This window comes from Psammomys obesus, unplaced genomic scaffold, assembly GCF_907164565.1.
Source record: "Psammomys obesus unplaced genomic scaffold, mPsaObe1.curated_primary_1811, whole genome shotgun sequence".
Taxonomy (NCBI): domain Eukaryota; kingdom Metazoa; phylum Chordata; class Mammalia; order Rodentia; family Muridae; genus Psammomys; species Psammomys obesus.
The window spans coordinates 18,429,899-18,454,756 of NW_026596073.1; the positions used below are offsets into that span (position 1 = coordinate 18,429,899).

General features: G+C 36.9%; 1 protein-coding gene across 1 annotated transcript in view; it reads right to left on the minus strand.

Annotated features, from left to right (window-relative positions):
- Nucleotides 1-24,858, minus strand: part of Naaladl2 (N-acetylated alpha-linked acidic dipeptidase like 2) — a 977,666-nt gene that overhangs the window by 331,312 nt on the left and 621,496 nt on the right. Inside the window, exons 7-9 of the mRNA XM_055626106.1 lie at nucleotides 16,127-16,219; nucleotides 11,478-11,683; nucleotides 7,310-7,429 (exon numbers count right to left, since the gene is read on the minus strand). Coding sequence (XP_055482081.1) covers nucleotides 7,310-7,429; nucleotides 11,478-11,683; nucleotides 16,127-16,219 — 419 coding nt within the window. The remainder of the gene's footprint in view (nucleotides 1-7,309; nucleotides 7,430-11,477; nucleotides 11,684-16,126; nucleotides 16,220-24,858) is intronic.

Below are 24,858 nucleotides of genomic sequence, written 5' to 3' on the forward strand. Positions count from 1 at the left end.
GGTTACTGAGCTACCACAGGCTACATCTGAGCAGAGGTTCTAGGTTACATTCATACATGGTCCTTGGTTGCATGTCAGTCTCAGAAAAGACCCTGTGCCCAGATATATTTGGTCCTTGTGGAGCTCCTATCCTTTCCTCATCAGACTAACTCCCCTTCTTTCTTATGATTCCCTGTACTCTGCCAAAGGTTTGGTCATGAGTCTTTGCTTTGAAAACACTGCTAGTTAGAGTCTTTCAAATGCACTCAGTAGACTCCTGTCATATGTTCAATGTGCATCCCATCTGTCTTTCTAAATGAGGATTGATAATCTTACCCCATGTCCGCTCTCTTGATTATCTTTAGAGATACACATAAAATTGCTAGTGTGGTCTACAACAGAAATAATGAATCAGGGCTAAAATAACTTGATATTCTACAGTTTAGTTTATCATTTTCACCTTTAAATTATAATTTGAAACTGAAGAGTTGTCTGACAAAAATAGCTACTGTAGGATTGAGGTCTGGTCCAGGATGCTAGCAGCTGTGCATTTATAGGTGAAATTTCTGATTACAAGAAAGAGTAATATGCCTCCACGTCTTAGCAGGAAATTCTGATCTTTCTGAAACAGTGAATTTACTTAAAAATGCAAATTCTAGACTTCACCATTGAAAGGAATTTATTAGAAGAGTGGGAATTTTAACTTTTGCTTAGGTTTCTGAGGAAAGTCTATCTATAAGCTTATCAGTAGGTATGCGCTTAAAATCAATTTTCCTGTGGCTAATCTTGGGGAGGGAAGAAATGGATTTTTATAATTTATCTTACTTTTAAACAATATTTTAAATTAATTCTTTGATAATGTAAGACAATACATTTGAACACATTCATCCCTCCCCAGCTCCTCCTATACATTCTGACTTAAATTTCAGTTTTCTTTTTCCCCCACTCATTGATTCCAGATTGTGTTGCACAAATAGTCTTGGGGGTGGACCCTGGCTTGGCATGTGGTTGACCTGCCATAGGTCACAGCATTAAAGAAAACTGACTCTCTCTCTCTCTCTCTCTCTCTCTCTCTTTCCCAGAAGAGTCAAATGCCAGTAGCTTCTACTCTAGTGGAAGGATTTCTTCCATTATGACTAAAAGATAAGTTTCTGAAGAACGCATGTTTGGAGCAGGCTGTCTCATTCATTTACTCACTGAGCTTTTTGATTGAGAGTAACGCCCTTGACAAGACAAATTTTAATCAAGGACATGTGTTTATTGAATTATTTAATCATTTATTTAGGACTGTCTTTGATTTTTTTTCTTATTTCAGTAAATCAAATTATTTCATTTTAGAACAAAACCAAACCACCCATTCAAAGTCAAAATTTCTTTATTACAATAGCATTTTTAAATGAGAAATAACAATAATCAAGAGAAAGTGCCAATAGACATCGAATTCATTCCAGAGTTACACCAGGAAATAATGTTCCTTTTTATTTATTTTTTGTAGCATAAAACTTAGATTCATTTACTTACTCATAAAATATAAACTCTTCAATTTATTAATGACAACCATCATAGCTATGGGTGTGGGATAAATAGTAAACTGATATTATTGATGTTTATTCAAACATGTAAGATATAGTAGATATTCAGATGGGGAGAAGTGAGTGAATTTCCTTAGAGTGAACTTCATTTCATAAAATTGAAGCATGTGCTGATCTGTTTAATGACTCTGTAGTTGAACACAGCCATGCATCCTGCCAACAATGCTGGTTTACTAACACCTTACTTGAATGAACAGCTGTTCTTTGAAGTCCTGCCAAGCTAATGTCCATGATAAAAACCCACAGGCAAAAATTTCTGTTCTCAGGCCATTTTAATAATGGAGCATTAATTATTATTGTGTGAATGAATTCAAGCTTAATTTGCTAATACCTCCAGTTGTTTGGATTTCTCTTTGGTGACACAGCTCAAACATTTTAGTAAGCTTCCTTCTGAATCTCAGGGTTTGAAACAGATCTAAGAGTTCCCTTGATATCTAGATTTAAATAAAAAGGGATTTACATATTGTCAGTGTACACTGAACAGAAAACCTCATAAAACAGTAATAAACTTGAGAGACTGCTGGCTCTTAACACAGAGCTAAGACTTGTAAACCTAGGAGATAGATAGTCTTGCCAATAGAATTACAATTTTAAATGGAAGACTTTACTGAAGTGGTAAGTTAGTGTAAAGCAGCATTGTAAATCAGCAGATTAGTCTGCATGGTCATTTTAGTTGGCTTATGGTAGAAGACGTCACAGCGAAAAAAGGCAAATTAAGTAGAATTCACCCAACAGTGTTAGAATTCATGAGTATTAAGGTAATGAAGATAATTTTCTCATCAATAAATAAAACAAAATAGAAAATAAAACTCAAACAGTAGTTATATAATTCATCATGAAAGACAAAGAAACAGAAGTTCATTTTAAGCAAATTTTCTTTTCTCTTTTATGGCAAGGATAATAAGAGGCAATCTTCATTTTAGTGTGTCCATTATAATTATCAGGAACAGAGTGAGGAAGAGCAAAGACTGTATCACATAGGGTTCTCCCATCACATCTCCTATCATCTGCCACTGGTAAAAATATACGCAAGTTAAAGTAATTAAATTGACACATGAAAATCATGTGAAATGTCACAAATGAAAGAAAAGAAATCAAAAGCAGAGTCAGGTTATAAGGACTCTGCTTAGTATATTTTCAAGGTGTGTGGAGAGTCATGCTTGTCCATTGCTGACCAAAGTTCTTAGATAGTGACCATTTGTAAGACATGTGTATGGAAAATAATGTTAGGAAGACACAATAAAATAAGGGCATTTTTGTAAAGATAAGATGACAAATACATTCCAAAGCATAAATCCTGGGCTCCTATTTTGAGTATCTATTCTGGGTTTGCTCAGTGAAGGACTTATAAGATGAAGGGTGAAATAAATCCTTTCCTCCCCCATTTGCTTTAGGTGATAGTGTTTTATCACAATAATAGTAACCTTAAGTAATACAAAAGTTATGTGTTTTTGGATAGGATTTTGATTCACATAGATTGGGTACGTTTCACGTGCTCTAACAGTAAAATATGCTGTGTTTCTCTAAATGAAGTGGTAGATTTTCAGTTAGCAAAAATATCTTCTGTGTTGCAAAATGTCAGCATGCTACATATCACCATGTTTAATCAACTTTCATTTGTAATTTAACTTTTATATTATCATGCAGACACGTAAAATGTCAAACAGTAATAGAATAGAACCAAATTCGAAAAGGAGTAAAAGCTGTTCTAAGAGATTCCTCACTCTATATTCATGCATACAAACACAGACATGCATACAATAAAGAGATACAAGAAATCTGAAAATGGTTGCAAGCTGCTAATTGGGTCCTGGATTTCGTGACATTTGTGTTACCTAATAAGTATCCTCGGGATGGTCTCAGATTTCAATGTGGCTCCCAACTTTTTTGATTTGTCACTGAATGATGTCTATAATTATTTCCTCTTTGGGGGCTTTAGCGTGATGCTATCTCACATGGAAGTCTTGTTTCCATGATGGTACCCCAAGTGAATATCTATTTATTACTATAGAACTTTAAAGACAAACACTAGGGTATGCCTACTTATTAGATATGACAATAGAACATTAAACCACAAAAAATGTTAATAAATACCTATACTGTCTTTAAGTTAGTTTTCTGCTAACTGGAGTATTTGAACTAATTCCTCAGGGAATCTCTTTTTGACCCCTTGAAAAGTATGGCATAGCCAGGTAGAAGGAGCTCCATCTACCAAAAAGGAGTTAAGGGGAAGTGGCTCTTTCAGTAAACAACAGATGGAGGAAAATATTCTATTAGCAACACCCTTAGACTGAGCAAAGAAGTGAAAAGGAATGTTAGCACAGCTAATTGGAAAAGAATCTAGTAGTTTTGTATTATAGATGCTGGGTTACATGACAGAAAGATTGGTCTTTGAGTGGGATTTGGAGTCTATTCATATTTCATGTACCTGTCTTATAATGCATCTGTTGGAATTCAGCCAATCCCATTGCCTCTCTCCTGTGTAGTCTACTGCAGTATAAATCATATGAGTACCTTTCTCTTAGCCTTATTGCATGCTTTACAATAAGAGTAAATGTCTCAGGCTCCCAGAGAAAAGGGGCATTGCATTGTGTTCTGCAACACTTAAAGCAATTTCATATACATCCTCTATGAATACCCATCCAGTAATGACTTCTGCTTCAGAGTGTGGGCATTCAGAAGTAGTATTGCTGCCCACATGTATGCCCGATATACTCAGTCAACTGAGTGATTTGATATACCTGCACTGTATGTATTTTTGGAAATCCTTAGGTCTTAGTTACTTTTGCTGTAAAGAAAGGACATGACCAAGGCAATTTATAAAAGAAAGTGTGTAACTAGAGAATCTTTACAATTTCAGAGGGTAAATCCATGATCATCATGGTGGAGAATACAGCAGCACACAGGTAGGCATGGTCCTGTAGAAGTAGCTAAGAACTTATGTCTGATTCGTAGGCATGCGGTAGAGAGAGAGGGTTAACTGGGAATGGCATGGGTTTTAGACACCTCAAAGTCCAACTTCAGTGACACACCTCCTCCAACTAAGCCACACCTCCTTCAACTAAGCCACACCTCCTTCAACTAGGCCACATCTCCTCCACCAATGCCACAACTCTTCCAAGGCCAAGCCTCCAAATCCTTCCCAAACAGTTCCAACAACTGAGGATAAGACATTCAAACATATGAGCCATTTTCATTCAAACTATGACAACTTAGTATAAAACAAAATTAAAAGACTTTACAAACCTGAGAGCAATCTTAAATAGCTCTAACAAGGTTTTGTTAAACTTTGCTTGTGCCTTTGTGGTTTCTGAGAATCAGTGTGTTCAGTTAGTTTTCATTAGATTTTTCCAGCCTCTGTCAAGTAATTAAAAAGTAATATGTGACTCTCATGTAGTGGCACACACTTGTAATCCCTGCACTTGGGGAGGCAGAGGCAGGTGGAGCTCTGTGAGTTCAAGTTCAGGACAACTAAGGCTACACAGAGAAACCCTGTCTCAAAAAAATAATATGTGAATACAATACCTGCTTCAATACCTCTGTGGAAGGCTCCTGTCCTGTTCCCTGTATCTTGCTTCCGATGTATTTAGTTTGCTCTACAAATTTCTTTACTTTTTCCCAAGGTCTCACTACTTGGCCTGAGCTAGCTTCAAACTCACAATTCTGCTTCAGCCTCTCAAGCACTGAAATTATAGGCATGTGTCATCATAGCCAGCCACACACTTTATAAATATGTCAAATCTGTTTATTGCTGTACTGTTGTCTTCAAGAATAACCATAGTGTTAAAAAACTAGGACAGCTCCAAGATTTACTAGAACAAAATTCAGTGTAAAGAAATGCCACAATAACCTAGTTTACCACAGAAATGCCACAAATGTAGAATTTTGAATTTAAGAGATAAATTTGAATTTCAAATAAACTTACATTTTACCATATCTGTAATGGAATAGTTCATAATTTCTTACAAATATGCACATAAATAATCTTAGGTAAAAATGTTCAGTGTATGATAAATTAAGTTTAAGGAATGTTGATGAATAAAACAAAAGCTGGGCATTTTGCCACACATCTGTAAACTCAGCACTTAGAGGCAGAGTCAGAGGAATAGAAAGTATAGGTCAACCTGGCCTACATCATGAGCTCTAGGCCAGTCATTGCTACATGGAGAGACTCTTTAAAAGCAACCAATCAGACAGCTAAACAGACTAACTGAAGCAATAACAGGCAATTGCTTAAAATTGTTATAAATCATTTTATGACTACTCAAATGAAAGAAACCAAGAAGAATCAACAAATATGCAGCTTTGAAATACTTTTCCCCTCACATATGGTCTATCGTTTTTCTTTCTAATAAGACTACATTTATTGAGACTCATACTCCAACCAAGGACTATTCATGGAGATAACCTAGAACCCCTGCACAGATGTAGCCCATGGCAGTTCAGTGTCCAAGTGGGTTACATAGTAATGGGAAGAGGGACTACCTCTGACATAATCTGATTGGCCTGCTTGTTGATCACCTCCCCCTGAGGGGGGAGCAGCCTTACCAGGCCACAGTAGAGGACAATGCAGCCACTTTTGATGAGAACTGATAGACTAAGATCAGAAAGGAGAGGAGAACCTCCCCTATCAGTGGACTTGGGTAGGGGCATGCATGCAGAAGGGGGGGAGGGTGGGATCAGGAGGGGAGGAGAGAGGGGCTTATGGGGGGATACAAAATGAATAAAGTGTCATTAATAAAAAAAATAAGAAAAGACTACATTTATTCAATACCTTAGATTAAAAGTTTTGATTATAAGTATCCAACAGTATAAAAAGTACAAAACAGATCATGATTACATACTGTACAATCTAAGGGAAGAGAGGGGAGGCAGAGAAGGCTGTAGTTGAGGTCTAGTGATAAATACATACATACGTACATATATACAAACTAGAGATGATGCCTCAAAGTATATTTTACCACCAAAACTGCTTTCAAAATGTACAAAAGAAAAAAAAAAAGAAACCCATGCCAAAGTAACACAGGAAAGTGGTAATGTCTGGACACCGTACTACACCAAGGGCTCAGGAGAACCAACCTACTCACTGGGCAGTCTGTGATTGTGATGGCTTGTAACAGGTAGATTTTTCCCAAAAGGAAGAAACACACAAGGTAAAGCTATAGAAGCAATAAAGTGTGGCTCTCCCTATTGTGAAACACGAAGAGACTTTCAAGATCCAGTTTTTAAAACAATCCTGAGAGACAGAATGTTAAGGCTGCCACGTACCCCTCTTTTACGGGAGGTATGAAGTGGCGCTATTGTTTTCCTGAGCTTTGAGAGAGGCCATCAGACTTCATCTGAACATCAACTTGAGTTCTCCCGGAAGCCCTCACTGAGGTCTAGAGGTGAGCAGCTCCATTCAGCTCTCTTGAAGCTCAGAAGCCCAAATCCAAGAAGACAACCCAACCAACCAGCTTAGCCTTATACAACTCTTTTCTGCTAGTCAACTTTAAATAGTGAGAGAAAAACAGCCAAACCCCAAGCTCTAATAAGGTTATGACAAGGCAAGGAGCCACTCCGTAAATAAAACCGAGAAGCCTGAGGACCAGGGGCCAGTGCCTCTGCCCGTCTCCACTCAGGAGTGGGGACTGACGTTAACAAAGAAGGGAACAAACAGTGATTTAAACTTTGAAAAGACCACAAGACAACAAACTGACCCTCTTAGTTTTAACTTGGGTACATACGGCCTACCTTACCTCTACTACCAGTTGCTGGAGAGATGGAGAGGCTACCGGATACAGGCTGGAGTTGCCCCGGATGGGACTATGGAGGCTAATGTAAGCCACAGCATTTTTTTGTAGAATCTTCGCAATATTCTGAAATAATAATAATAATAAAAGTTGGAAGCTCTATCATTGGTACAATTAAAAATAACACATTCTACTTTTTTTTTTAGAACAACAAACACCGTGATGTGAAAATATGACTTTTTATCAGCAACATGCTGCTAACGCTTCCTCTATAAGTGAAATCTTCCTCTAATCTTGGTTTACTCTGTTATGCAGAATCAAACAGCTGCTAAGGCAGTGCTTTATAAAACAACCACTTGGAGGGTTAAAGTAATGCTGCCTTCAATTACAGAACACAAATTGGGAATTTTCTTTGATGACATTGCCTAATGTAATAGTCAGTGAGTAAGAGAGCAGAACCGGTGAGCTTCACTGGTTAGTGCTGACAGGCTTTGCCTCTCAGGAAGTCAGCTAATTTTGCACAAATAAACTCTGATTTTGAGGAAAACTGGACAAATTCAAACTGTGAACCTGAAAATACTGCCTTGTAAACCCCTCGTGAATGCTGTGTGCACTACTGACGGATAATTCAGTGGTTTAGCTTTGCATTTATGACTGCTCTCCTGCATTTTGGAGCTTGCTGACCACAGAGTACAGGGTCGTATGTCCTCGGCTTATCTGCTTAAAGTTGGACATTCCTCTACAAACTGTTGACAGAAATGAGTAATTATTTAAAAGTAAATCACCTTTAAATGAACACACGACTAATTAAAAAAAAAAACCAAGTAATTTCACATATAATGTGGTAAAATGTCAACTATAATTTAAACTCTATGAAAAAAATATTTTAACACATGAGTACATAGGAACTTGCTCTATCAGTTAATGTGATTTCCATGATCACGGCAAAAAACAGACAGTCACATAGTTATGTGAGGAATCTAGTCTCAGAGAGGTCTTTGTTAAAATAACGTGTCTATGGTAGAAAAGATCTGAACTTTGATTTCCTTACTCTGAAATTTGTAATATCTCGAGAGGAGCATGTGAAAAATATTCTTCACAAAAGGAATGGTACTTTATAGGAGTCTGCTTTAGGAAATGGTATAATTTCCCTCAAGGATCAACATCAACACTGAGTCGATTCTCTATAACTTGCATGGCTAAAAGTACAATTTACAAGTTTATTGAGGAACTTCAACTATTCCTGTTAACTTCAACTGGGCTTCTAGGACTTCCTATGGAAGCAAATTATAGAGGGCAAAAAGGGACTCAAACAAAGCTTTTCTTGCTCCCATCCACTTGGTATCAATTTAAAAGGAAGTTTTTCATTCTCAGAAGGCACAGATTGAATAAAAGAAAAAAAAATGAGCAACTGAAGTTCTAAATTTCCCTTCAAATGAATGGTGTTGTGATGTTTTATGGGATACAGTGGTGCAATCTATTATATAGAAAATTACAGATACATTTCTATTAGCCAATAGTGACCTCTCAATATCCTTGATCATTTTCATTACTTCTGTCTTTGTGCATTTCCTTAGCTAAGAAGTCAGATGGTAACTATATGAGTAAATTTGCTCAGTTTTTAACACATATACATACAAGAGACGGACCTACATATATGTAAACATTATATTTATATACACACACATATATATATTATATATACATATATATTTAATTGCAATATAATTATATCATATTTCTCCCTCATTCATCTCTCCACCTCTCCCAGGTACTGTACTGCAAACCCTTCCTTAACCCTAATCCACTTAGGTTTAAGCCTTAAGTTTCTACAGTCTGAAGTGTCATTGAATATTGCTCCACAGATATACAGACACACAGTCACACACACATATGGACAAATACATAAATACAACCTGTTGAGTCTATTTTGGTGTTTTTGTGTGTACAAGTTTTCTATTCTTTTGGACTAATATTCCATAGTAGGTTTCATATTTAATCTCTGTTGAAAGACCAAAGTTGTCAAAATGAATAACGGGTTTACAAAATAATTAAAAGTAATTTACTTCTATGAGGCAAAAAAATATTTACCTAGTTTGAAAAAAATGCTAACATATATGCAAATCCATATTTATTTAATTTTCAGTCTGTGAAAACTGACATTTAAATGCTCTCAACTAATTTTTCACAATATAATTCTCTCTGAATTTGAGTTTAAGTTATTTAACTTAGGAAATTATGTGAGAAAAAACTGTTCCGTGAATGTGATTTATACATAGTTATTCATTAAATATTAATATAAATTGATTGTGAAAGTTGTAGATATAATAGAGGCTGTTTAAAACATCCTTCAAGATATTTCCTTAACATATACTAGAAAATTTTATGAAAGAAGAAGGAGATAGAAAGACCTGGAGTAGACAGGAACTCCAAAAGAAAACCAACAGAGCCAAAAACTGCTGAACCCTGGGGCTCTGAATATAATGATACCCCAGCCAAGTACAATGTATGGAGATAACCTAGAATCCCAGCATAGATGTAGTCCATGACATCTCAGTGTCCAAGTAGGTTCCCTAGTAAAGGGAACAGGGACTGTCTTTGGCATGAATTCAGTAGCAGGCTCTCTGATCACCTCCCCCTGGGGAGTGCAGCCTTACCAGGCCACAGAGGAAGACAATGCAGCCAGTCCTGATGAGACTTGATAGGCTGGGGTCAGATGGAAGAGTAAGGGGACCTCCACTATCAGTGGACTGTGGCAGGAGCGCAGGGGGAGAGAAGGGAGAGTGGGTGGTATTTAGAGGAGATGAGGAAGGGGGCCACAACAGGGATGCAAATTGAATAAATTGAAATAAATGTTAAAAAAAAGATAATTGAATTACCGTTTCACTGCTTTGTAATTATTTTAAAAAGCACATCTCTAGTAGCATGCACATAACTTCTTAAATTGTTGTACTTATCTTGAAGTTATGAAATAAACTAACTTTCTTTCAGATGCCACTGTTTTTCATCCTGAAATTTAGGAAAGTTCTCAAGGCAATCGGCTTTTCTCACTTGAAGTGAACTTTCTGAAAAAGACTGTCTCACCACTCACTTCCATACAGTGTATTGCCTCATCTGTTGAATTACGTACATGGACATTTTCTCAGCTTTAAGACTATGTACCATTAAAAGAATACATAGGGCTCCTCTTTTTTTTTTTTCTTTTCTTTTTGGGTTTCTCTTTTTTAATTTATTTTAGTCTCTGTATACTTAAGTTTGTATGTGGTCTGTCATATAAGTATTGTGAACAAACTCAGTCCTCTGAAAAAGCAGGAAGTTCTGTTAACCACCGAGCCATCTTTCTAACTCCATTATTTTATTTTCTAAGCCTCATTGACATTTTCCCTAATCACCATCAGCATCTTATCTCTCTTGAGGACCTAAAAAAGAATTATCACCATAAATTCCCATTAATTATATTTTTCCTGAAAGCTAAGATAGTGAACGAATGGTATTCCATTCAAAACTGCATAGATGTTTTGTCTACATATTTGCTTTGAGTCTTTTTTCAAGTAATTATAAAATTATCTAAATTATGTGAGAATTTTGCAGTGCTCACAATCTTGTTAGTGTATCCTTAGATATTGACTGTCACATTCTGCTAGAATATTGTCTTTCTGACACACATACATACTGAGATTGTTTCAATTCAAATACTGTAATTGCTTACTAACTATATCTCAATGCTGGATGAAGATTCAAGTTCTTGATGGAAGGTAGGTAAGTAGGCAGGAAAGCTGGGCAAGAGACATAGGAATGAAAGAATAGAAGGAAGAAAGGTAGGACAACAATCAATATTTGAATAAAATTTCTCATTGCATAGTTAAAATAAATGTCATTTATTTTATAACTGCTAATAAGTGCTTAGTAAACACAGGAAATCTGTAATTGTGTGTATAAACATGTTTTCCCTGTTTTTCATTGCCTAGTATGTTATCCCTTAAGTAGAATGAAGTAACCATTATTGCAAGTGATATGCGTGTATGTAGGCCTTTTAGCAATGGAGTGACATTAGCTTTATAGCTCTTTGGAGGAGCTCATTATTTTCTTTGCCTTCAATAATATTGGCTAATAGTATATGGAATATGAAAGAATGGAAAAAAGAAAAGAAGTATAATTAATGAATTTATTTCACCTCTCCCCATTCATAGGAGCCAATATTGCCCCAAGTCGTTCCTCCCCATGAACAGAAAACAATAGTACGTTCTGGCCTCCATCCTTTCTTCACTTTTATCATCAAGGCTTGGATAAATGTTGTGATTACTGCAGTACTGCTGGCCCATTCTTGTCCATTATAACTGTATTCAGAATGATGGTTGCTGCCAACTATAACATACCGGTCTGGAAATAGAATGAAATAAGAGCCATTAAAAAAATGTAAATCTCAACAATAAATTTAATGACATTTACATAATCCTATTGCACGAGTAAGCAGCAATTAAGCCAAATTGTTCTAATATTAATACCACGTTAACATTTTCCTCCCTCTGCCTTGATTCACACATCTGGGTTTATCAATGCAGAAGCAGCTGCTAAAGCCAATTATGAATTCAAAGCTTAGGTCCATATTACTGTCCTTTGCAACATGAATTTTAATTAATGAAGTATACGAATATACCACAATGAAACTCTTACCTAACATTTTTTTCCAGAATCATGGTAGAAAGTGTTCAGTAAACAGTACATGTGGGCTTAGCAAATAGCAGTGAGCTATTATTCTGAAAGAGAAGTGACTGAGGAGCTGAGTATGTTAAAAATGTGCTAGTCGTGTATTGTTTAGACTTTGCAAAAATATGTGTTTAGGGATATATCTATAATTTTAATTTAGACTTCTAACTTCCCCATTCTCTGAAAGAAAATAAAATTCACCAAAATCAATCCATGACCATGACTACTGAATATTTCACTTTTCACATATTTGATATATTATGGGCATAAACATTTCCTTTGATACTCCCACATGCTGGAGAGGTGGAGAAAGGGGAACCCTCCTCCATTGCTGGTGGGGATGTAAACTGGTACAACCACTTTGGAAGTTAATCTGGCGTTTTCTCATACCGTTAGGAATAGTGCTTCCTCAAGACCCAGCTATACCACTCCTAGGTATATACCCAAAACTTGCTCAAGTACACAACAAGGACATTTGCTCAACTATGATTGTAGCAGCTTTATTTGTAATAGCCAGAACCTGGAAACAACCCAGATGTCCATCAACGGAAGAATGGATACAGAAATTGTGGTATTTTTATACAATGGAATACTACTCAGCAACCAAAAACAAGGAAATGATGAAATTTGCAGGCAAATGGTGGGATCTAGAAAAGATCATTTTGAGTAAAGTATCCCAGAAGGAGAAAGACAACATGGTATATATTCGCTTATATAGACCTATAAGATAATCATTTATAATTTTCATTATGATAGACATAATGAAATCTATACACCTAAAGAAGATAAACAAGAAAGAGGACATGGGGTAAGATGATCAGGTCTCACATAGAAAGACAAATGGGACAAATGGGATATGCATTGGACATAGGACAGGAGCATACCATAGAGGGCCTCTGAAAGACTCTTCCTAGCAGTGTTTCAAAGCAGATACTAAGACTCATAACCAAACCTTCGGCAGAGTGCAGGAAATCATATGAAAGAAGGGGAGTTAGTATGATATGGAAAGGATAGGAGCTCCACAAGGACCAAATATATTTCGGCACAGGGGTCTTTTCTGAGACTGACACTCCACCAAGGACCATGTACGGATATAACCTAGAACCTCTGCTTGGATGTAGCCCATGATAGCTCAGTAACCAATTGGTTTCCTGTAGTAAGGGGAAAAGGAACTATTTCTGACAGGAACTCAAGGGCAGGCTCTTTGACCTATCTACCCTCCAAGGGAGGAGCAGTCCTGCTAGGCCACAGAGGAAGACTTTGCAGCCATTCCTGATGATAACTGATAAAACAGGGTCAGTTGAAAGGGAAGGTGGTCCTCCCCAATCAGTGGACTTGGAAAGGGGCAGGGAGGAGATGAGGGAGGGAGGGTGGGACTAGGAGGGAATGAGGGAGCAGGATACAGCTGGGATACAGAGTTAATAAAATGTAACTAATAATAAAAAAAACCATTAAATTAAATTAAAAAAAAAAGAAAACTTGCCATGATTCATGGATATGGTCCTTTCACTGTGCTTCCCTATTTATTCTTACCATTAAAATAGAATCAAATGTAGCTCCAGAGACTATCTTTGCCTTTTTTTTTTTATCACGTTATTCACAATAGCAACCAAGGTTATTTTATTAACCTTGGTAATGCATAGGGTAAAGTAGCCCTATGCGTTTACTTAAAGAGAAATCTCCTAATTGTTTTATATGAGGTGTTCCATGTAACTACACAGGCAGCGAGATGGAACAGTGGGCATTGGGACCTGCTGTCAAGACTGATGACTCCAGTGTGATTGTGAGACCCACATGGTAAAAGGAGAGACATGGCACCTGAAAATTGTCCTCTGATATCCATATCCAAGCAGTGATACCCTTCCCATATTAAGTACACAAGAACAGTATCTGACATAAAGTAGGTCCTACATCTATATGAAATAAATGAAGGATCCCTTGACTACATAAAGGTAAAGATTGCTATAAGGATTATAATGGCATGGAAACATTAAATTTCCAATACTGAATTAGAACCCACAATTAATTTAATCTTCAAACACTTTTCAAAGATTATCTATAATGGAATATGGGACTGTATGCAATATTATATTGTTATATATTCAAACATTAAATGCTTGGACATTTTTTTTTTTTTACTCATCTCCCAGAAATGTCTAAAAGTTCTGCTTTAGTTGGGCTATATCCTAAATAAATTAACAACCAACATCTGTTTCTGGGTTTTTTAACATTAGTAAATAATACATCTTGTGAATAAGCAACCTTTTATTTTATTTTTTTAACAGAATTCAAATTAAGCAATGTTTGGGTTTTTTTCAGGAATTTTTTTTGTAGGTTTAAATTCCTTTAGCATGAATTCAGTATTGAACAACTGTATTTTCTTTAATGAGTTACAAATTGAACAGAGATAATTAATATTCTCATACTTCGTTTGGAATTTATATAATGAATTCCAAAGACCTCTGCAAAGGCCCAGGGGTCTTTTCAGAGACCAATACTCCAACCAAGGACCATGCATGGAGAGGACCTCGAATCCCTGCTCAGATGTAGCCCATGGCAGTCTCCAAGTGGTCCCCCTACTAAGGGGAACAGTGGCTGGCTCTTTGATCACTAACCTTGAGGGTTGCAGCCTTTCCAAGCCACAGGGGAAGAAGATCCAACCCCACCTGATGAGACGTGATAGGCTAAAGTCAGATGAATGGGGAGGAGGACCTCCACTATCAGTGGAGGGGGATACTATCACTAGTATCCCCTATCTATCACTAGACCTCCACTATCAGGGGAGGGGCATAGGCAGAGAAGAGAGAGGGTAGGTGGAACTGGGAGGAGCCGAGGGAGGGGGCCACAGCCAGGATATAAAGTGAATAAATTGTAATAAATAATAATAAAATAAGATATTAAAGGAAGAAAGCCACATATATGGGTGAGATGCAAACATATGGTTTTCCAAGTTAAATGTGTCCATGTCTAAGGATGCTGTGGTGACAGGTTGTACAATAAAGGAACCATGGAGAGAAAGTACATTGCATAAAATTTTTAAGAGTTGACTGTCAAGGAATAGGGAGGAAATAAAACTTGATTTCAAAAATTCTCTTGGTCAGCAATTAGGTCAATTTAACTAGTGCCATTGGGAAGAATAATCCTCCAAGGAGAAATTGAATAAGTGTCCCAGTCATATCCGCAGAAGTGGTTTGAGTGCAATAAAACCTTAATGGTGCTCTGGGGATGGCAGATTGGCTGAGTGAGTTAAAGTCGTTAGCCCACAAGCTTAAGGATCTGGTCTCAACCTCCGGAACCTGTGATGGAAGAAGGACACTAATTCCTGAAAGTTTTCCTCTGACGTCCATATACCCACCATGATACTGCCATGCTCATGCTCTCTCTCACATACATATACAATAAATTAATAATTTATTAAAATAAAACAGTCGCAAATTCTGTATATGTAAGACTTTGTAATCCAGCCTTGTCATGAGTAAGAGATTGCTGTCATGAGAATGTTAACTGATGCATGTATCAAGTATTATTACTTTTAATTTTTAGACTGAAGATTCCATTAGCAGTTCATAAGAACATGTAAATTATTTAACATCTAACCAGATACTCAATTAAATAACAGACTATTGCAACAGAAACATAGAGGCACTGGGAAAAAGTATCGTGGATAATATAGTCAAACCGGGGCAGAGATTAACAATAGAAATTTTTGTTTTGAGACAAAAATTTGATTGGGTTTTCAAAAACTGCATCATTAAAACATATGATATTTTCTTTTAAAGAATTTTTCATTAAATTAAAAAATTCTATTATATCATGGTAAAAAAATTTTACAAAAGCCCATTATTTCCATATCAAGTTAACACAAACATAAACTCTATTTGTGTCTCCTTTCCCTGACCTTTACAATACTATATCTGCTAATGCTTATTTTGGATGAGATACTGTATTAATAAAACCCAAACTTTCATATCAATTCATTTTTTTTAGCCATCTAAACCTCTAGTGACATATGAAGTAGGATATTGAGCCCCATTTTGTAATTTTATGGAATACAGAAACCTTTTGGTTGTCTCATATGAATTACAAACTAGATTATAATTACCTTACTCCACTTACCTGGTGATGTCAAACCTTTCAGATAGCCAACAACATTAAACACTGTCTTAAATTTTGTGACTGTCTGCACTTGCAAACTGACAGTTCTTTTTTCTGTAAAAAAAGAAATTAAAAAAAATTATCTATACTGTATAGTGTATCTCTCAAACATTAGAAGTTGTTTATCTAGCATCATCAGCAAAATGATTCCACAAGATTTACTTTTTCTCAGATACCTAAAGGTACGCTTTCTGTTGAAAAACATTCACGATATTTTAGGTATTTGTTACGCAGTGATGGCCGTGACACAGCTGCCAGCTTCCTGCTCGCAGGAGTACCATGGAGACACAGTTCTGAATTTTATATTTTTTACATCACAAGATCCAACTCGAGAACACACAGGAAACTGCTGCGGGTGTTGGGAGATTTACAGCTTACAGAAAGAGACACAGCAAAGAGGGTAGATACGATTATTTCTGCGGAAGTTAATACTTTCCTGTCTTCAGAGCAGGAAAGTGGGGCAACACACATTTTCTCTGTGAGACTCACTAATAAATGAACATTTGAAAATGGTACCTAAACCTCACAAAGACCCAACAAAGAAAGAATTTCAGGACAAACTCCCTTATGAACATTGATGCAAAAATACTCAATAAAATACTTGCAAAACGAATACAAGAACACATCAGAAATATCATCCACTATAACCAAATAGGCTTCATCCCAGGCATGCAGGCATGGTTCAATATATGGAAATTCATCAGTGTGATCCACCATACAAACTGAAAGAAAAATAACCACATGATAACCTTCTTAGATGCTGAAAAAGCATTTGACAAAATCCAACACCCATTCATGTTTAAAGTATTGGAGAGATCCGGGATAAAAGGCACATATCTAAACATAGTAAAGGCGATATACAGCAAGCCTATAGCCAACATCAAACTGAACGGAGAGAAACTTAAAGCAATCCTACTGAAATCAGGGACAAGTCAAGGCTGCCCACTGTCTTCATATCTCTTCAACATAGTTCTTGAAGTCCTTGCTAGAGCAATAAGACAATTAAAGGAGATCAAGGGGATACAAATTGGAACGGAAGAAGTCAAATTATCACTATTTGCAGATGATATGATAATATACCTGAGTGACCCCAAAAACTCCACCAGGGAAGTAACTCCTTCAGCTCATAAACACCTTCAGCAAAGTGGCTAGATACAAAATTAAGTGAAAAAAAAATCAGTAGCCCCCCTATATACAAAAGACAAAAGGGCTGAGAAAGAAATCAGGGTAACAACACCCTTCACAATAGTCACAAAGGACATAAAGTACCTTGGTGTGATCATAACCAAGCAAGTCAAAGACTTGTATAAAAAAATTTCAAGTCTTTGAAGAATTAGAAGAAGATATCAGAAGATAGATCTCCCATGCTCATGGCTTGGCAGGATTAACACAGTAAAAATGGTCATCTTACCAAAAGCAGTCTACAGATTCAATGAAATTCCTATCAAATTAGCAATACAATTCTATACAGAACGTGAAAGAAAAATTCTCAACTTCATATGTAATAATAAGAAACCCAGAATTGCTAAAACAATCCTCTATAATAAAAGATCTTCTGGAGGTATCTCCATCCCTGATTCCAAGCTGTATTATAGAACAATAGTAATAGTATTATAGAACATGGTACTGGCATAGAAACAGAATGCTGGATCAAGGGAACCAAATAGAAGATCCAGAAATAAACCCACACACTTATAGAACCTGATCTTTGACAAAGATGCCAAAACCATACAATGGAAAAAAAGATAGCATCTTCAACAAATGGTTCTGGTCTAACTGGATGTCTACATGTAAAAACTGCAAATACATCCAAATCACACTGCAGAAAAAAGTCCAAGTGGATCAAAAACCTTAATATAATACCAGACACATTAAACCTGTTAGAAGTAAAAGCATGGAAAAGCCTGGAACTCATTGGCACAAAAGACAACCTCCTGAACAGAACATCAACAGCACGGGCTCTAAAAGTAACAATCAATAAATGGGATCTCATGAAACTGAAAAGCTTCTGTAAAGCAAAGGACACTGTCGTCAAAACAAAATGACAGCCTACAGATTGGGAAAGGATCTTCACCAAACCTATATCTGACTGAGTGCTAATATTCAATATATATATATATAAAGAACTAAAGAAGTTAAACAGCAACAAATCAAGTAACCTCCCCTATCAGTGGACTTGGGGAGGGGCATGCTTGAAGAAGGGGAAGGGAAGTTGGGATTAGGAGGGGAGGTGGGAGGGGTTTATGGGGGGATAGAAAGTAAATAAAGTGTAATTAATAAAAGTTAAAAAAAGTAATCCAATTAAAAATGGGGTACGGAACTAAAAAGAGTATTCTCAATAGAGGAATATCAATGGCAGAGAAACACTTGAAGAAATGTTCAACATCCTTAGTGATCAGGGAAATGCAAATCAGAATGACCCTGAGATTTCACCTTACACCCATCAGAATTGCTTAGATCAAAAATTCAAGTGACAACATATGCTGGAGAGGATGTGAAGAAAGGGGAACCCTCCACCACTGCTGGTAGGAATGTAAACTTGTACAACTACTTTGGAAATCAATCTGGTGCTTTCTCAGACAATTAAGGATAGTGCTTCATCAAGATCCAACTATACCACTCATAGGCATACATCCAAAAGATGCTCAAGTATACAACAAGGAGATCTGCTCAACCATGATTGTAGCAGCTTTATTTGTAATAGCCAGAATCTGGAAATAGCCCAGTTACCCCTGAGTTGAGGAATGGATACAGAAATTGTGGTACATATACACAATGCAATATTAGTCAGCAATAAAAAACAAGGAAATCATGATATTTGCAGGTAAATGGTGGGAACTGGTAAAGATCATCCTGAGTGAGGTATCTCAGAAGCAGAAAGACACACAGGACATATACTTACTCATAAGTGGATATTAGACATGTAATATAGGTTAAACATACTAAAATCTGTACACCTAAGCAAGTTAATCACAAAGGAAGACTCTGACTAAGATGCTCAATCCCCATTCAGAAAGGCAAAGAGGCGAATAGACATCTGAGGAGGGAGAAAACAGGGAACAGGACAGGAGCCTACCACAGAGGGCCTCTGAAAGGCTGTACCCTGCAGGGTATGGAGGTAGATGCTGAAACTCAGCCAAACTTTTGGCAGAGTGCAAGGAATCTTATGAAAGAAGTGGGAGATAGTAAGACTGGAGAGGACAAGAGCAACAGATCCAAAATGTCTTTTCTGAGACTGATACTCCAGCCAAGGAGCACTCGTGGAGATGGCTTGGAACCCCTGCACAGAGGTAGCCCATGGCAGTTCAGTGTCCAAGTGGGTTCCATAGTAATGGGGACAGGGACTGTCTTGACAGGAACTGATTGACTTGCTCTTTGATCACCTCCCCCTGTGGGGGGGAGCAGCTTTGCTAGGCCACAGAAGAAGGCAATCCAGCCACTCCTGATGAGACCTGATAGACTAGGATCAGAGGGAAGTGGAGGTGGACTTCCCTTTATCAGTGTACTGGGGGAGGACCACACCTGGCAAAGAGGCAGGAAGGATGGGATTGGGAGGGGAAGAGTGAGAGAGCTACAGGGGGGATACAAAGTGAATAAACTGTAATTAATAAGAAAAAAAATTGTTAAAAAATAAAAATAGTTAAGAAAAGGAAACTGTATATAATGTGCATTACAAAGTAACATCCCTCAAACCTATTTTCGTATAATACAAACTATTTTTGTAGATAGTATAACAAATTCCTATTAATTTCTCTACGTGCACACGGTATATACTCACTCATATAGACATATAATATAAGATAAACCTACTAAAATCTGTACACCTAAAGAAACTAATCAAGAGGGAGGACTCTTGCTAAAATTCTCAATTCCTATCCAGAAAAGCAAAGAGGATGGACATCAGAAGAAGGAGAAAAGAGGGAACAAGTCAGGAGACTGACACAGAGGACCTTTGAAAGGCTCTGCCTTGCAGACTATCAAAGCAGATGCTAAGAATTATGGCCAACCTTTGGACAGAGTGCAGGGAATCTTAGGAAAGAAGTGGGAAACAGTAAGATCTGGAGAGGACAGGAACTCCACAAGGAGAGCAACAGAACCAAAAAATCTGAGCACAGGGGTCTTTCCTGAGACTGATATGCCAACCAAGGACCATGCATGGTGATAACCTAAGACCCCTGCACAGATGTAGTCCATGGACGTTCACTATCCAAGTGGGTTCCATTTTAATAGGAACAGGGAGTGTCTCTGACATGAACTGATTGGCCTGCTCTCTAATTACCTTCCTCTGAGGGGGGAGCAGCATTACCAGGCTTCAGAAGAAGACAAAGCAGCCACTCCTGATGAGACCTAATTGACTAGGATCAGAAGGAAGGAAATGAAGACCTCCCCTATCAGTGGACTTGGGGAGGGGCAAGCATGCAGAAGGTGGAGGAAGGGTGGGATTGGGATGGGAGGAGGGAGGGAACCACAGGGGGATACAAAGTGAATAAAGTGTAATTAATAAAGAATTTTTAAAATATATGTGTATTCTTGTTTTTGCATGTATTTGTTTTTGTGTAATTTCTGTGTACAACCCATGGAGGTGAAAAGAGGGCACTGAGTCCTAGGGACTGGAGTTGGTAATTTGGGGATGAGTTATTCTGTTTGGTTTAGCCTAAGAAGCACTTCCTTGGGGCTGTCTCAGCTGGAGTGTCAACTGCTGTACAGACTGATGTTCTGAGTCCAATACCTGGGACCTACATGGTGGAAAGAGAGGGCTGATGTCCTTATGTCTTTCTTATGTGCACCTTTCAATAAATAAATAACTATAATAATTTTTAAAAGGTGGAAACACTTTCTTGTTTTAATTACATGCAATTTAAAAGGTAATCTTAAATATTTGCCACACCAAAACTGGACTGTTTAGGTTGATATCCTTGATCCAGGTGTTGGACTGTGGAAAGTCAATGGTTATTATGTAATTTATTGAACAGTTTGTCTTACTGAAGCTGCTGTCCTATAGACTTCTAATATACATGGGTTTAATGTTAGCTTTTCTGTATTGTGTTTGAAACTCTGTCTAGTGTTTCAATGACTAGAGCTTCTGTATCATCACATCATCACCATGCAATTACTTTGGACTACTACTGTCATATGAACCTTAATGCTAACTTTTTAAGTTTCCTGAAAGCTTTCTTTTTTTTAAAGAAAATCCATTAGTATTGCAAGGCACTATGAGAGAAAATGATATTCTTTATTCACTCACATGGTATAATTCCTAGATGATTTCAGGTGTCTCTATGTCTGTCAACAAAATCTTATATTTTTTTCCTCAATAGTTCTGCACAACTAATATTGAATTTATTGTTATGATTTTATACCTCTTTCACCAAACACATATCTAACAATTTGTACTGCAGATAAGAATGATTTTATACCTATGATTTATAATGAACTATCTTGCTAATGTTCTATATGTCACAGTAGTTGATTCATAGAGTTCTTCATTTTGGTAGTTTTCAAGGAAGACAATTCCTTTTGCTCTTGACTCTTTCATGTGCCTGTGCAAGGTATATACATACACTTGAACATTCACACCTGTTTGCGCACATGTGGAAACTAGATGTTGACAACAGGTTATCATGGTGTCACTCTCTGTTTATTGATTTTCATGTATTTGTCTGAGATCTGTGTTTCTGTGTGTGTCTGTTTGTGTCTGTTTATGTATGTGAACACACTAGGGTGTGCCTGAAATGGAAGCCTGCTGTTGATAGCAGAAATTTTCCTTGATCCCTGTCTCTCTTATTCATTGAGGCAGGGTGTCTTTGTCAAGCACGTAACTATATGTTATGGCTCGTTTAACCAGACAGTTTGCTCTGTGGATTGTAGGAGCTGGAATAACTGGTAAGCCAATATGCCCAATCAAATTTACTTGGGTTCTGGGAATACAAACTCCATTCTTCACACTCATATGGCAAGTTTTTGACCACTGACCTATCTTTCTAGGCCCATTTTAACAGCTGAGGCATCTTCCCAGCCTCCCTTTACTCTTTGACAAGGTCTCCCACTTAATCTGAAGTGCACCTGCCTAGCTAGACAGGCTAACAGGCAAGATCCAGGGGTCTTTCTGTCTCTGCCTTCGAATGCAGTATCACAGATACTACCCACTGAGCCATCTTCCTAACCTCCTTGCTTCCTGCCAGCAGCCTATTATTTTGTCCTGGAGCCATGCAGGCAGACAGAAATGGGGCAAAACCAGTATTTTTCTTTTTTTTGATCTTGTCTTTTATCATTTACTTAAGCGGAATGTTTTTAACATTTTATCTTTTGAAAATTCTTGATATATGTTTCTGGGAAATGCCTTTTATCAAATTAAGAGATTCACTTCTATTCTTGTTTTGCTAAGAGGTTTTCCCATAAGCAGATGTGGAGTCTTTACAGAGTTCACCAGAGTCTTTCACTTTACAGTGATTGCAGATGTGTGTATTTCTGGAATGAGATGTTTTGGCAAGATGTGTCCTACACTTGGTGATATTTTAACACATAAAATATGCATATAGTCATGTAAGAATTTTCTTAGTAACAATATATCTCCTTTGTTCTAGAGTACTTTTGATATGTGGATTATACAAACATTCAAATATTTCAGGGGTATTTTATTTCTCTTACAAATTCTAGAAAATTATGAAAATGGGTACTGTCTATTCTACAGAAAGGTAAGATTCAAATATAAAGCATATTCTTTATTTTTTCTTATTATTATATCAAATGCATATTGATTCCTCTCAAATTTTACCTGAATGTACTGTTTTTATTAATCCAATGTCTTCATTTAAATGTTTTTCTGAGTTATATTTGATCTTAATATTTGTATAGATTTAAAAATATAGATCGTCTAAGAAGTTGTAATATGAAAATGGTTATACAGTCTTCATATTTTGCAGATACATCTTTTTAAATACTTTCATTAAAACTTTTTCTCATCAAAATTGGCTGCATTGTCCCCTACCGTGGCCTGGTAAGGCTGCTCCCCCCTCAGGGGGACGTAATCAAAGAGCAGGCCAATCAGATTATGTCAGAGGCAGTCCCTCTTCCCATTACTATGTAACCCACTTGGACACTGAACGCCATGGGCTACATCTGTGCAAGAGTTCTAGGTTATCTCCACGAATAGTCCTTGGTTGGAGTATGAGTCTCTGGGAAGTTCCCTGTGTTCAAATTATCTTGTTCTGTTGCTCTGCTTGTTGAGTCAATTTTGATGAGAACTGATAGACTAAGATCAGAAAGGAGAGGAGAACCTCCCCTATCAGTGGACTTGGGGAGTGGCATGCATGCAGAAAGGGGAGGGAGGGGAGGACAAAGGGGCTTATGGGGGGATACAAAATGAATAAAGTGTAATTAATAAAAAAGGATTAAAAAAACTTTTTCTCAATATTTATATTACTTTGAACTATTTTTAATAATAATGACTACTGTTTTGACATCCACTTCTAGCACAACAATGGATATCATCTAAGGTCTATTTGGCACTGATACATTGGCAGTAAGTGATATTTGTTCATTGACCTACACCTTAGTCTAGATGATACAGGATAAAACATTTAAGTAAATTTCAGTATAAATAAATGCAGACACTATTGAATGCCTTCAACCTTATCTGTAAGTTAACAGTGTTAATTTGAAATTTATATTGTTGATTACTTGTGGAATGTTGATTATTATAAAAGTACTCCATGCCTTCTTTACTAATAATTGCAAACTTCTTACCTGTTCTTCTGTTATAATGAATATATCAAGTTATTCTGGCAATATTGTAAGATTTTTATTTATTAACTTTTTGATATTCCTTAGCTTGTGAGTGTGTGTTTTTAAGTGTGTGTGTGTGTTCAGTTGAGCATGTACATACGTGCATGTGCAGGACAGACGACACTCTCATCTCTGCTATATTTCAGGAGCCTGTGAAGGAAGTTTGGCTGGCTGGCCAGTGAGCCTTAGGAATGTACTGCAGTGAAATCACTATCAGGTACTTCTGCACCAGGCTTTGTGATGAGGTTTCTGGAGAGAGAATTTGGGTTCTTATGCCTTTGTAGCAAACTCTTTACCAACTCAGCTATCTCTCCATTCTCCAAAATGTTGTACGTTTCTGATGAATTAATTCTGTATGTACTATTTTCTAAAGTCATATCCTTACAACCCAAAGAATATTAATAAAATCAATCCAACTTGCCTTTGGTCTGTATTCCTATGGTGACTTTCCCTGTAACTGTTATCCCTGCTATGAAGAATAGCTTTGCCTAAGCAGTTGATCATGCCTTGCTTTGATCCTAACAGCAGCACATGCACCATGAGAACATCAGGTTACCAGTTAGCACAGTCAGAGCAAAGACCAACAGTCATTGCTCTATTTAAACCACAATCGTTTAACTAACAGAATGACTTCTTTAAGGACCACTATGCAAAGAATGGGGTCCAAATAATGAAATATTAAAATAGAGAAACGACACATTTGACTTATTTATATTCTGATATATGCATATACAGATACATGTTAATGTATTACTCAATATTCTTATTTAAAAATACATATATCAGTTTATTTTATTGCAAGCAAATGATACCATGATCTCGTTTTAAATTTTAGTAACACATCTCTGTAAAACTTCTGATAAACTGCAGCCTGATGGTCCATTTGCCACTGCTGCCATTACTAAAGT